The sequence below is a fragment of the Rutidosis leptorrhynchoides genome, chromosome 5 (genome assembly GCF_046630445.1).
Source record: "Rutidosis leptorrhynchoides isolate AG116_Rl617_1_P2 chromosome 5, CSIRO_AGI_Rlap_v1, whole genome shotgun sequence".
Lineage (NCBI taxonomy): Eukaryota > Viridiplantae > Streptophyta > Magnoliopsida > Asterales > Asteraceae > Rutidosis > Rutidosis leptorrhynchoides.
Genome location: NC_092337.1, coordinates 102,640,196 through 102,655,899, shown reverse-complemented (window position 1 = coordinate 102,655,899; position 15,704 = coordinate 102,640,196). Strand labels below are relative to the sequence as shown.

The following is a 15,704-nucleotide window of genomic DNA, read 5'->3' as shown; positions in this document are numbered from 1 at the left end:
TTGTTGTTGCGTCTGTTGTTGAAAAAATTGGTGCAATTGTAATTGTGATTGTTGTGTTGATTGTTGAAATTTTGACCCTTGTCACTGGTTTCTTCCCACTTTCTCTTTACTTGTTTTGTGTTGGCCTCTTTAGCCGCCTGTTCCTTAATCCTCCCCTCAATCTGATTTATGAGTTTGTGAGACATTCGACTTGCCTTTTGTATGGAGGCGGGCTCGTGTGAACTCACATCTTCTTGAATCCTTTCTGGTAACCCTTTTACAAATGCGTCGATCTTTTCTTCTTCATCTTCGAACGCTCTTGGACACAATAGGCACAACTCTGTGAATCGTTGTTCGTACGTGGTGATATCGAAACCTTGCGTTCGTAAATCTCTAAGCTCTACCTTGAGCTTATTGACCTCGTTTCTGGGACGGTACTGCTCGTTCATCAAGTGCTTGAATACTGACCACGGTAGTGCGTAAGCAACATCTTGTCCCACCTGCTCGAGATAGGTGTTCCACCATGTTAACGCAGTACCTATGAAGGTATGCGTAGCGTACTTTACTTTGTCTTCTTCAGTACATTTACTTATGGAAAACACCGATTCAACCTTTTCGGTCCACCGTTTTAATCCGATTGGACCCTCGGTTCCATCGAATTCCAAAGGTTTACAGGCAGTGAATTCTTTGTAGGAGCATCCTACACGATTTCTTGTGGAATTAGTTCCACTGCTAGAACCAGAGTTATTGTTGTTATTTTGAATTGCGGTCTTCCTCACTCATGTTCAAGTTCTGACGAGTTGTCGGTGCCATTTCCTTCAAAAATAGCCAAAAGAATTGAGTTAATCATATAGAATTTAAGAGTAGTCAATAGTATTTCGTAGCATAATATGAACTTATTTATAAAAGCTTTTTCTTCATATTAGCGTTTTATAGTTTTAATTATGGTAGTACCTACCCGTTAAGTTCATACTTAGTAGCTACTATACAATTCAACTACTACGATTCTATACGAAAAATAAATACAATAATATTTCGCGTTCAAACTTTTATACTATTTTTTTCAAATTTACAATACAGCTATTTTACATATAGCATGAAGTATAGCACACAATAACTTTGATACAAGGCAGTTGCGAAGACAATTCTAGTTAATACGCAAGTTTTTCAGCAAAGGCAATAAAGACACGTAATTCATAAGTCCAGAAACAAGTCATGCATTCGGGTTTTACTAGTATTATTTCCCATCCTTGGTCTTGTGGAAAATAACCGTTGTGACCGTTGGCTAGGCAGCATGTTGTAACGTCATCAAAAGGATGAGGGTTACGTAATGCCCAACAACCCCGTAACAATCTAAAAACCTTGTTTCTCACCCCAACTACCGAATCCGTCACTTGTGGGAACATTTTATTTAGCAGTTGTAATCCGATGTTCTTTTTCTCAATTTGGTGAGAAGCGAACATCACTAACCCGTAAACATAATATGCTTCTCTAAGTTGCATGTCGGAAGCTTTTTCTAAAGAACGAAGTCCTATGTTGGGATTTGTGGAGTCAAAATAGGCTCTCAACCCGTAGCTTAAAATTGCATTTGGGTTCCCCGCATTTAATGCTTTAAAGTAAACACAGCGTAACATAAAGTCTCCTCAATGTGATATACCCCATCTTTCAAAGGAAAGCCTTTTATAAACTAAGGCATGCCTAGAACGTCTTTCAAATGTTTAACAAACTAATTTCGCCATAAATAATTGTGCCGATGAATTTTGATCGACTCTAGACAAGATTTCATCAATCATGTCCCCGGGTAGGTCTTCTAAAATATTCGGTTGTCTATCCTTAACGTCCATTGTGTGTTTTTATGCTGTAAAATAGACGAGGATTAGATTCGTAAAAGATAATTAACAAACAATACAAGCAATTTTTACATATAACATAAAAGTACAAGCACACTTCAATAAATATATTACACATCATGATTACTACTCTTCATTCCGACTCACTTGTTTCTTCCTCTTCGGACTTGGTTCGTTTCACTAATTTCTTAGGGATATATGGTGCTCCCCTAATACGAGCCATTATTTTCACAAATGCTTTAGAAATACCTGGTGGCTTAGATGTCCCCGGGTTATAGTTAAAACTTAAGAAATACGGGTGTTGACGGTATTTCCCATCGGGATATTTCATGTTAACATAAAGTTCATCGGGGTTGGAATTAGGTTTCTCTATTTTGATGCCTTTTCCCTTATTGTTTTATTTTGCTTTTTCAAATTGGGTCGGGGTAATTTCTATAACATCATCGGAATCCTCATCGGGATCCGATTCATCAAAAAATTGGTAATTTTCCCAATATTTCGCTTCCTCAGCGGAAACACCATTGACCATTTTTAATTTTGGTCCAATGGTTGAGGATTTTCTTTTATTTATCTAATTTTCTGTGGTTCCTAACATTTCCTCCTCCGGAACCTCTTCTTCTTCCGGTTCCTCTTCTTCCGGTTCTTCTTCTTCTGGTTCCTATTCGGGAATTTGTGAATCTTCCCAATATATATTCGACTCTTCATTATTATTAGGTGAGTCGATGGGATTTGTACTAGAGGTAGACATCTATCACACAATATCAAACACGTTAAGAGATTAATATATCATATAATATTTACATGTTAACAATATGCAGTTTCCAATAAAAAGTGTTAAGCAATCGTTTTTAAAGAAAACACGGTCAAAGTCCAGACTCACTAATGCATCCTAACAACTCGGTAAGACACACTAATGCAATTTCTGGTTCTCTAAGACTAACGCTCGGATACCAACTGAAATGTCCCGTTCATATCGATTATAAACGTTTCATATTTATTGGTTTCATTGCGAGGTTTTGACCTCTATATGAGACGTTTTTTAAAGACTGCATTCGTTTTTAAAACAAACCATAACCTTTATTCTATCAATAAAGGTTTAATAATTATAACGTAGATTATCAAGTAATGATAATCTAAAATATCACGCTTATACACGACCATTACATAATGGTTTACCAATAATTAATATGTTACAACAAAGCAAACTCTCGAATGCAGTTTTTAAACAATATTAAACAAACATGGACTCCAAATCTTGTCCTTAATTTAGTATGCAACAGCGAAAACTCTTAACAATTACCTGAGAATAAACATGCTTAAAACGTCAACAAAAAATGTTGGTGAGTTATAGGTTTAACCTATATATTTATCAATCGTAATAATAGACCACAAGATTTCCTTTTCATTTATCATAAATACACATCTCATATCAGGCATTTTGCAAACTGCATAGAGATAAAAATCATTCATATGGTGAACACCTGGTAACCGACATTAACAAGATGCATATAGAATATCCCCATCATTCCGGGACATCAATCGGCATGATAATTTTGAAGTACCAAAACATCCGCAACATGGATGGGATTTGTTGAGCCCAATAGATCTATCTTTAGGATTCGGGTCAATTAGGGTGTCTGTTCCCTAATTCTTAGATTACCAGACTAAAAGGGGCATATTCGGTTTAATAATTCAACCATAGAATGTAGTTTCACGTACTTGTGTCTATTTTGTAAAACATTTAAAAAAATTTGCATGTATTCTCATCCCAAAAATATTAGATTTTAAAAGTGGGACTATAACTCACTTTCACATATTTTCACTTCGTCAGAAAATAAGTCTTGGCCACGGGTCGATTCACGAACATATAACAATATATACACATATATCAAAGTATGATCGAAATATATTCACAACATATTTTATTATGTTTTAGCGATTTAAGTTTGTTAAGTTAACAGTCCACGTTAGTAGTCCACAATTAGTTGTCCACAATTAGTAGTAAAGAAATAAATCAATATATTATCTCGAATCAATCCATGACCCAGTGTATACAAGTCTCAGACTCGATCACAACTCAAAGTATATAAATTATTTTGAAATCAACCTCAACCCTGTATAGCTAACTCAAATATTACCGCATGTAGAGTGTCTATGGTTGTTCCAAATAATATATATAGATGACGTCGATATGATAAGTCAAAACATTGTATACGTGTCTATGGTCTATCAAGGTTACATAATATATGTTAGGATACATGTATAATACAATATAAGTTAGTTAAGTTATGGTTAGTATAGGTTTTTGTAAATCTATCTCGTAGTCAAATTAACCATTTTTATCCATTTTTGTTTTACCCATCATTTCTTCGTTTTAAATCCGTTTTGTGCGAATAAAATTGCTATGGTTTCATATTGAATTGAAATTTATGAATCTAAAAATAAAAAGTATAAGTTTATAGTCGGAAATATAAATTACAAGTCGTTTTTGTAAGAGGTAGTCATTTCAGTCGAAAGAACGACGTCTTGATGACCATTTTGAAAAACATACTTCCACTTTGAGTTTAACCATGATTTTTGGATATAGTTTCATGTTCATAAGAAAAATCATTTTCCCAGAAGAACAACTTTTAAATCAAAGTTTATCATAGTTTTTAACTATCTAAGCCAAAACAGCCCGCGGTTTTACTACGACGGCGTATGTCCTGTTTTATGGTGTTCTTCGTGTTTCCAGGTTTTAAATCATTAAGTTAGCATATGATATAGATATAGAACATGTGTTTAGTTTATTTTAAAAGTTATGTTAGAAGGATTAACTTTGTTTGCGAACAAGTTTAGAATTAACTAAACTATGTTCTAGTGATTACAAGTTTAAATCTTCGAATAAGATAGTTATATATATATGAATCAAATGATGTTATGAACATCATTACTACCTCAATTATAGTAGGTAAACCTACTGGAAGTGACAAGAAATGATCTAGCTTCAAAGGATCTTGGATGGCTTGAAAGTTCTTGAAGTAGAATAATGACACGAAAACAAGTTCAAGTAAGATTTTTACTCGAATTAAGATAGTTTATAGTTATAGAAATTGAACAAAGTTTGAATATGAGTATTACCTTGAATAATAAAGAAAACCTACTGTAAATAACAAAGGTTTCTTGATCTTGGATGATTACTTGGAATGGATTAGAAAGCTTGGAAGTAGACTAGCAAACTTGAAAGTGTTCTTGAAGTTTTCTTGAGTAGTTGTTTTATAAGTTGATATAGGTTAGGATTTATGAGCTAGATTGATGTAGATTATGAAGGAAATGATGAAGAACACTTAGAACAATATGAGAGAACAAGAGAGAGATCAATTTGATGCATGAAAGTTGAAATGAAAGTGTGTTTGTGGTGTGCTAGATTCACGTGAATATGGGGTGTCCATATAGGCTCCATAAGTTTGTAATTTTGTGAGATATTTCATGCTAGTTTTCAAATGATGGTTTCCACATGTTTGATGACTCACTAAGGGCTACTAAGAGCTGATCATTGAAGTGTATATACCAATAGTATGTTCATCTAGGAGATGTGTATTGTACGAGTACGAATACGGGTGTATACGAGTAGAATTGTTGATGAAAATGAATGAGAATGTAATTGTAAGCATTTTTGTTAAGTAGAAGTACTTTGATATGTGTCTTGAAGTCTTTCAAAAGTGTACTAATACATCTTAATATACTACATGTATATACATTTTAACTAAGTCGTTAAGTCATCGTTAGTCGTTACATGTAAGTGTTGTTTTGAAACCTTTAAGTTAACGATCTCATTTAATGTTGTTAACCCAATGTTTATAATATCTAATGAGATGTTAAATTATTACATTATCATGATATTATGATGTATGAATATATCTTAATATGATATATATACATTAAAATGTCGTTACGACGATAATCGTTACATATATGTCTCGTTTCGAAATTCTTAAGTTAGTAGTCTTGTTTTACATATGTAGTTCATTGTTAACATATTTAATGATATATATAATTATCATTTTATCATGTTAAATATAGTGTAACAATATCTTAATATGATACATATGTATTTAGTAAGACGTTGTTATAACGATAATCGGTATATATATCGTTTCGAGTTTCTTAACTTAGTAGTCTCATTTTTATGTATATAACTCATTGTTAATATACCTAATGAGATACTTACTTATCATAATATCATGTTAACTATATATATAAATCCATATATATATCATCATATAGTTTTTACAAGTTTTAACGTTCGTGAATCGCCGGTCAACTTGGGTGGTCAATTGTCTACATGAAACCTATTTCAATTAATCAAGTCTTAACAAGTTTGATTGCTTAACATGTTGGAAACATTTAATCATGCAAATATAGTTTTCATTTAATATATAAACATGAAAAAGTTCGGGTCACTACAGGTAAGTCTCGATCTGCACTTTTATACTGCTCATTCTACACTCAAATCTGCACTTTCATACTGCTCATTCTACACCCATTGTAGATTGCACTTTCAATTTGCTTTTGATGTTTTGTGCTGATTTGCATAGCAAAAATTCTAAAATTTTCGTATTAGACTATTATTTGTCTAACATGTTGAATGAAGCAAAAACAAAGATTTCATGATTGACCCATTTGACCCACTGCGATAAAGCAGTACTAAAGAGTTCTCATTTTTAAGAAATTTGGAAATTTATGCTCTTACTCAGTAGTTGAATTCAGAAACATAATAAAGAAGAACCCGCGATTTACTGATGCATTGCTACCAATAATTTGGCTATTTGATAAAAAAAATCTAATGCATATTATTATCTTTTGTACTGTTTATTAGTTATCAAATGTTGTAGCTGTCAAGAGGTATTTAAGCAACCGATGAATTAATGGGACCACCACTGTTTGTTTATTGAAGACCTTCATGTTATATAGTACAAAAGATCAAAAGAATATTAATGAGTTATCTTTATAAAGATTTTGTATTTGTTTAATCTTTCGGCCGGATCATATTTATATTTATAGTGTAGTAGCTTCATTAAGTTACTGAACGTATAATTCATTTGCTGCTTCGAGTATGAAGACGAAGATGATATCTCTTCATGTTCCATTTCAAAACAAAATCAAAGGTACTAATTTTCTTTTCTATTATTTAGTTTCTTTTGCATGACGTATAGACGTTTGAATTTGTTTAGTTATGTTTTTGAGTTTAAACTTCGTATCAATACTACGGAGTACTATCTTATTTATTTTTTTGGGTTTAACTTTAAGTGGAAAACGTGTGCAGAAGACGATTTGGGTCAGTCTAGGCACATCCTCACTCCTCACTCCTCACTCCTCAGTGTCAGGTAATGGATCTACTCTCTGAATACTAAAAATATGATGTATAACACCTGACTTTTGATGGTCAATGTTCGGACAGACAATAATTTTTGGTGCTGGAGCAGACAAGTTCATAATTTTGAATGAAGGTGTATGTAAAAATTAGTACTTAATTTAGGAAGCAAAAGTTGTTAATTCAATTGTATCAGTTGTTCATAATTTCTCTAATGTTGTTATTTTTGGGTACTTAAGGAGCTTGAACAATGTGACCCATTTCTCTAATGGTTAATTTTGGCAGGTGTCAAATTTTTAATCCTCAAAGATTCCAAGCATTGTATGCATTGCTCATATACAATTTAGTTCATTCCACCAAAGGTACTACTTTCAATGTTCATATAAAAAATCGACGGAGTAACTTATTTCTATCAGATAGAAGTTATAATATTTTAATATTAATTAATCATTCTAGAGTTGAGTCAATTCCTTTACACCTATATTGTAATTTGGAATGTGTTTGTGATCTTTGGACTAAAAGCTGTAGCTTAGTTTAATAATCATTGCCTTTAAAGCTTGTGTAAAATAGTTGGACTGATTATCTGTTTGAAAATACCCATTTGTGTATCCATTTCAAAAATAAAGACGTTGAACCAATTTATATATGGTTCTTTGATTTGTTATAGTTATTGGATTGTTATAAAATAGTAATTGTGGACCAATTCTTTGAATATTACACACTAGAGTTAATTTGATTAGTTCAATATGACTTTTGTGCACTTGGTTGAAGTTTCATTTTTAGTTTATGGAGTTGTGGTATATGCAGAGGAGTTTAACAGGAGATTTTTAATGGGTAATTTAGTATCACGAAATGTAGCACATAGCTATAATTAGATTATGATGCTATTTTTCTTTTTCATGGTTAAATGATTTGGGAGTAACATTCTACTACTTTACTATGTCACATAACCATAACTTTTATACAGGATGCAACCGAGAAAGAGTAAAGGTTGGCTTTTTGTTGTCACATAATTGTAGACGTTAGTATATAAGAGTGACGACCAACATGATGATGTGGGACAATTGAGCACAAGCAAGATATTGAGCCAATTAACAAATTGAAGAACAAATATCCGCTACAAAGTTGCTTCGAATATGCATTTGCTTATTTATATTATGTTCTACATGGTAACATATTTTCTTCTTATATTAGTGTTTCAGATTCTCTAACTTTAGTTATATTTGTTGTCTCTTATTATATCTTATGTGTATTGTGTCATGTTTTGTTTGACGTTGCACCTTCGTTTGTTATGTTTGTGGTTTATATTATTTGCTTTCAACCAATAGTTTTAGGTGTTAACTTCTTGAGTTGGAGGCATATCTGCTGATCCAACTGGTAATATTCATTTGGATTTTGCACCTCCAGCTTTGTCGCTAAAGCAAGTTGCTTATAGATATCATTACAACAGACGAATAACTTAGGTAGTTCCTCTGCGTGTGAACTTAGTGCACGTATGTGCAACTCTTCCGTTCTAAGTTTGAGTTTCCATCAAACTTTGGTTTTTGACTGCTTTTTGGTTTACTTTAAGTGCATTGTTTAGTTTAGTTTTTGTATATATATTCGTGATATTGGTGCCAAATTTTTGGTTATAGGTGGATGTGAGGTCATGATAACATTAAATAGTATAAACTCCCTAAATTTAGCATCTGTATAATTGTTTAATCTCCTATTGTGTTTTTTGTCGCCTGAAAATGAGCTGGATTACAATAGGTAGTTTGTTTAGTTTGCTTCGGTTTAGTATTATGTTTTTATCTACTGTATTCTAAGATAATGTTTGATATACATTATATATTATAAAATCTATAGTTCGCTTTATTTTTAAAAGCTCATGCATTGTTCTTATAATACGTATACAATATTTAACAATATATGATCGTTTACAATACTAATCGTTTCAATACATTTACTTTCGGTACAAATGTTATTAATAATTAAGGGTTTCTTGAATATAATTGTATACTACAAATATTCAGTCTCAATAATAACGTTATTTCATATATAAGTTTAAAAACCAATAATATTTGCGGATGAGTCCCTGTGCAACGCACGGGCTCATAAATCTAGTATATATGTATATATAACCTACATTTAAATAAAAATAAAAATATATGACTAATTTGTAGTTTTAACCCTTATATTTTTAAACCCCAACTTATAGCCTAGCTTATTTGGTAAACAAAATTTAAGATGCTTGTATTTAGCTTATAAAAATAAGTTAACTACGAAAATTACTTAAATAACTCTTATATTTATCATCTATTTATATGTCCTTTTATGTCAACTCACATGTTTAAGTTTTAGTTACATTGGTTTTACATAAACACTTATAAAACAATAAACTTCAACAACAACAAGAACAATACCTAATTCCGCACATGCGAGGTATGAAGATGTGAGATGTAGACAATCCTTCATCTACTCTAGACTAGAAGAGAGGTCGTCTCTCTAACCACGAGTTAAGAAAAATTTTCTACACACCGAAAGAGAAAGTCATCCTTCTTCCTAACCAAAGTTTGTTGCCCCTAGTATTAATGATAAAATTAGAATAAATATTATTCCTAAATATAATGAGATTACTTAATCCTAAAGTATAGGAAATATTGTTGTACTTTCTTTTTACATTCCTTGTAATTTCCTTTGACCTTTTTGTATTCATATATATGATCAATATACAATCCACCAAAAGGTGTGGAGACTCAATCTTATATGGTATCAGCCTAATTCTTTACCGATCCTCACCATCAATAAAATTCCGTCTGCCTTTTCTCTTTTTCTTATCGACCACTATCGTTGCATTATTTTTGCATATTATATTTGTTACAGACTTTGAAGTCTACATATTTTTGTTACCAATAACCCCTGATCACCGACACAAACACCCTCCTTTCCCATTCCTTTCCTTTTTTTTTTTTCTTCCTCACGTGACACCGACTTCGTTTCTGTTTCTTTTGCACGCGTGAGTCTAGCAACCATACTTGTTAGATTCATCCATTATCAATTATTATATTTTCATCAAGCATTATTTATTCGGCCATCTTGTGTAAAGCCACGTGCTTTAGTTTCAACTGAATTTTTCAGTTTGTTAAATGAGAAAATTGCACGGATAGTCCCTGTGGTTTGTAGCACCCAGCGTGGATAGACAAAGTTGGTGATTTGGGGTTGGATAGTCCTTGTGACTTAAAAGTGGAGCAAGGATAACCCAGTTCACTAACACTGTTAACTTTTCTGTTGAAATCTAGTCATGTGCCATGAATGTGAGGGTATTTTCGTCATTTACAGGGATTTCATCAACTCAAGTATTTATATTTATATTTAATAAATAAATATTATATCATTCCAAATCTCTTTAACAAGATCAAACCGGTTTAACCTCATAAACATCCCCACAAGAATGTTATAAGTGTGAAGGTCTGGTATGAAAACGAGATCATTTTTTATTTTTCTAGACAACCTCAAAGCACAATCAACATCTTTCCTACCCCTAAACTCCTTAAAGAAACAGTTATACGTTGTAGCAGACGGCGTAACACCGTTTTGCACCATTTCATCAAGCAAATTTTCACCATCTTTAAGACGTCCACAAGAACATAAACATTTCACAACAGATGTATACGAAGCTAATGATGGATTAATGCCTTTATCCTTCATAATTTGTAACTTCTCAAGGGTGAGATCCGGTTTATGTGCCCGACTATAAACATGTAACACAATTGAATAACTAGTTACATCCGGATCTATACCTCGTTGAAGCATCCCATTAAGCAAATTTTCAGCCGCTTGGATCGTTCTCTCAAATCGTGTATCGGGGTGTAAACTAGACCTACGACATATCCCGTTTAACAGAACATTGTAAGTAACCACATTCGGCTCGATTCCATTATCCAACATTTCTTTAAAGAACTTTTCAGACATCTTAGGCTTGTTTATTTTGCACCACCCGTATATTAAAATCGTGTAAATCTTCGCATCAGGCTGGAACCTCCAGTTTTTCCATTTATTGAACATCTCTGTAGCGACTTTTGGGTAGTCGTATTTACAAAGTGTATCGAAAAGAAAATAGATCTGAGTCTTCTTTATCATAAATCTTCATCTTCAGTGAACCTTCTTTATCATCTTCACCAGAATCAATAACTGTCACCGATTTTTGAATCAATCATCACCACTGAACTCTTCATCTATCTTCAATGAAATTAGGGTTCGTTTTTGTGTGGTTAAAGATGAAAGATAAACGATTGAGGTGTTTGTAATCTCACTGATTTGCAGGTTTGATTTTAACATTTTCATTCAGGAGGGAATTGTTTAAAGAGATGAAGAAATTGAAGAAATTAAATAGGGAAGAAAGAAAAAGTATTTAATTTTAATTGAGATTAAAAGGAAAAGTAGGTGGGTGGGTGGGGATATCAAGAGAGAATTGTTTAAAGACCAAAGTACCCTCATGTGGAAGGCACGTGGGAATGGGTTAATAGAGCAATCAAACAGAAAACGTCAATTGGGCTATCCTTGCACAACATTTCAAAAATAATGACTATCCAACCCCAAATTACCAACTTTGTCTATCCACGCTGGGTGCTACAAACCACAGGGACTATCCGCGCAATTTTCTCTTGTTAAATTGTGTCTTATCTACTCACAATAAAATTCTAAAAGTTTTGTTACAATCTTCATACGTGTCCTTTGGTGCTTGGAAGATTGGTCAGAAGACAGATATATTGAAATATTGATATATTGTGACGGCAATCATGACAAGTCGTGCTTTTAATAAACGATCTCCACGCTGTTAGTTATGTTGTAATAAAGGGCACTACGCTTCTGCATGTCCCGATCTCCATTCTTATGCATCATGCTCATCTATTATTGGTGCTAACCCAGATTGCCATGTGAAGTCTAATTTTCCAGTTTGGTATATTGATTCAGGGGCTACAGCTCACATGACACCATCATCATCTATTTTGGATTCTCATACTCCTTACGCAGGTACTGATAAATCACTGTAGGTGATGGTACAAATTTGACCATTACTAGAAAGGACCCGTCCTAATCCACCTGGACAAAGTCATCAACATTTGGTCCCATTGCGATGATCGGCTCCAAGTAATGTCCTTATATTGAGCAAATGCACAGCGGAAGACTTAATTCGTACCTGAGAATAAACATGCTTTAAAGTGTCAACCAAAAGGTTGGTGAGTTCATAGGTTTATCATAACAATCATTTCAATATGTTAATAGACCACAAGATTTCATAATCATAAACATAATACACTCGCAAGTGTATGTAAAGCATTCTAAGTGGTTGAGCACTTGGTAACCATACTTAACATTTAATCAACGTCGCATATTCCCTTTATTATGAAATCTCACTACACCGTACCAAGTGTAGTCACCAAAACGAAGTACTGTGCAACCGTTGAATACTGGTCGTCCAGTCCGGTTGGGGTTGTCAGGCCCGATAGATCTATCAACAGGATTCACGTTTATAATACCCATGTAAATAGTAGTTACCAAGCTACAGGGAAATATGCCAGTGGTACAACTCAACGTAGAATATATTTTTAAGTACTTGTGTCTATTTTGTAAACATTTATAAAAGCAGCGCATGTATTCTCAGCCCAAAAATATATATAAAAAGGGAGTAATGAAACTCACTTTTGCCTTGAAGGTATTTAATTCGACTTGGTCTCCGATAGATATCACGAACCTAACCATATATATAATATATCAACATATTTTCTTTTTAAGTAATCGTTACATATATATATACTTTTAATACTTTTAATATTTTCTTAGTCCGTAGTTAGCAGTCCGATGTTAGTGGTCCACAATTAGTTGCTTAAATAAAATAAATAAAGACCCCATCGTATTCGTATTGATCAGAATTAATCTCGACCCATGGTACCATGTTTTCAAATGACGTGTTGCGTACATAAAGTACCGTGTTGTCAAATGACGTGTTGCGTACAATCATGAGGTCTTATGATTAATCTTCTCGTGTTGTTTACGGGTGGTCCTGAAATATATAAAATCAAATCATAAGTAATTATATATAAAATATCATATTAATTAGAAAAGATATGATTAATTTACTTTTTCTCTAAATATTTTCGTAGCTAAACTAGCTTCGGATACCCAATCTTGTTTTAGTCGTAGTTTCTTCATTACAACTCCGTTTTTGTTGGTTCAACTTGCCACTTCCTTGGATCGAGTCAAATTTTAAGAATATGAACTGAAAATACCTTAGTTTATATTCGAAATCATAGGTTATAGGTCAAACTTTGGTGAAACTTATGAAAGTGATCATTTTCCATCATAAAAACAACATTTAATGATCATTTTTCTAAAAATACTTACACTTTGAGTTAAACCATGAAATTTTTATGTGTTAACATATTCATAAGAAATATCATTTTTCCAGAACATGAACTTGCAATTCAAAGTTCAAGATGGTTTTTAATTATCCAACCCAAAACAGCCCCCGGTTGCACTCTGACGACGTAGATTCAGTTTTTAAGATGTTCTTTGTAAAACCAAGTTATATTTTGTTAGGTTAGCATATCATTATGATATAATACAGGTATTGAAGTTTTTTAAAAGTCAAGTTAGAAGGATCTATTTAGTTTGCGAACAAGTTTGAAATCATTCAAACCATGTTCTTGTTGTTAAAATTTTATACCACAAAATAAGATAGCTATATGAATATGAATTGAATAAGATTATGAACAAGGTTACTACCTCAAGTTACTTGGACAAAGTTACTGCAAAAGATAAGAAATAATCTTGAAATCAAAGAGTGGTGGAGTTAGATCAAAAGGTTGGAAGTAAACTTCTTCAAATGGGTGGTTATTTTGATATGTTCTTGAAAGAGTTTTCTTATGGTGTTTAAGGCTTGTAATTGAAGCTAAATGATGGGGAAAATGCTTGGAGATGATCAAGTATGAAGTTAGGAGTATTTTGAGAGATAAATGAGGGTGTAGATATGAGAAAATGGAGTGAAGAAATGGTGTTCATTTATAAAAACATTTTTAGTTTATAAAGAAAGAAAAGGATTCCTAATTTTGTTTTCTTACTAATAATTCATACTACTTGACAATTCCTAGTTACCTCATATCTAGGGCAGTAATAATGTTGATTAGGATGTTGATTTGATGTGTATATACCAAAGTAAATACATATAGAAGCTGGGTATGATACGAGTACATATACCCTAGATATACGTATAGAAATCTTGAGGAAACGGAATGAGAATTCAAATATAGCTATCTTTTGTGAATATACTTATATTTTTTTATGTATTTAAGTCCTTAAAAAGTGATTAAATACATTATATATACCATACATGTATAAGCATTATAGATTATAAGTATATATATCAAAGAATGTTACGTATAGTTATCGTTTTGAAAACTTAAGTTAGTAGTTTCAAAATATACTTATAACTCATTGTCATTAGTACACAATGAGATGTTAAACCATCCTTAAATCATGTTAAATATATATAAATACATATATATACAAAAACTTATAATTATCGTATGTTATATAGTTCGTGATATCATCGGTCATATTGGACGGTCAAACGTTGTGTAAAACTCTTTTCAAAAATACAAGTCTCAACAATTTGAATTGCTTATCATGTTGGTATGGTTTAATTTATGTAAATATTAATCTCATAAGTATAATTTGGTCGGAAAATTCCGGGTCATTACAGTACCTACCCGTTAAAGAAATTTCGTCCCCGAAATTTGATAGAGGTTGTTATGGATAAAAATAAGAAGGTTTTCATGACAAATATAAGGTGATAATGGAGTTTTATCATCATTGAGTAATGTAGATAAAATGATTCGATTATGCGAAGAATATAAATGAGACTATCGTAAAAGAGTGAGATGAGTAAAATATATTCGTCTTAACCGATGACGTAGTTATGATTGATTTCCGGGATTTAAGGGATTTAAAGAGAATCTTACGTAATAAGATTTGGTTCTTTGGTGATTAAGGAAATCAGGATCTTCTTTGATTATATGCAATAATCTGTTTCGATTGCTCTGTCGGATATTTCACTATAAATTCACCCCTTCGTTTCCTTATTTTCCACGACTCACACCTTCTATTCTTTCTCCCTTGATTCTTACTTTAAAGCATTCATCAATATGCTCCATCCAGTCCTGATTCTTGATATACTCCTAACTTTTATATCTGTCATTCTTCTTTTTCATCTACCACCAGAAGAATCTATTTACTTCTATTATACTCTTGTGTTTATAGTGTTTCTAATTCTCCCGTATCTCTATATTGCTATCTGCATCGATATACACAGTTTGTAATTTCGGGGTTATTATCGGAGTTTATATTCTTCCTTATTTTTCGGAGCTTCATGCTTTCGTTTTCTCTTCACGACTTCGAGTCAAGCGAGTAATGGTCCGGAATTCGTAGATATGAAATTCAGAATGAACATAGCTAATGCTCTAAGAAGAAAATGGTAATAG

The 15,704-nt window shown here is 32.5% G+C and overlaps 1 protein-coding gene across 1 annotated transcript; it reads right to left on the bottom strand.

Annotated features, from left to right (window-relative positions):
- Window positions 1–10,536: 10,536 nt before the first annotated feature.
- LOC139848886 (pentatricopeptide repeat-containing protein At2g13420, mitochondrial-like) lies at window positions 10,537–11,304 on the bottom strand. The gene has a single exon (XM_071838569.1). The coding sequence runs from the start codon at window positions 11,302–11,304 to the stop codon at window positions 10,537–10,539; it is 768 nt and encodes a 255-aa protein (XP_071694670.1).
- Window positions 11,305–15,704: the final 4,400 nt, after the last annotated feature.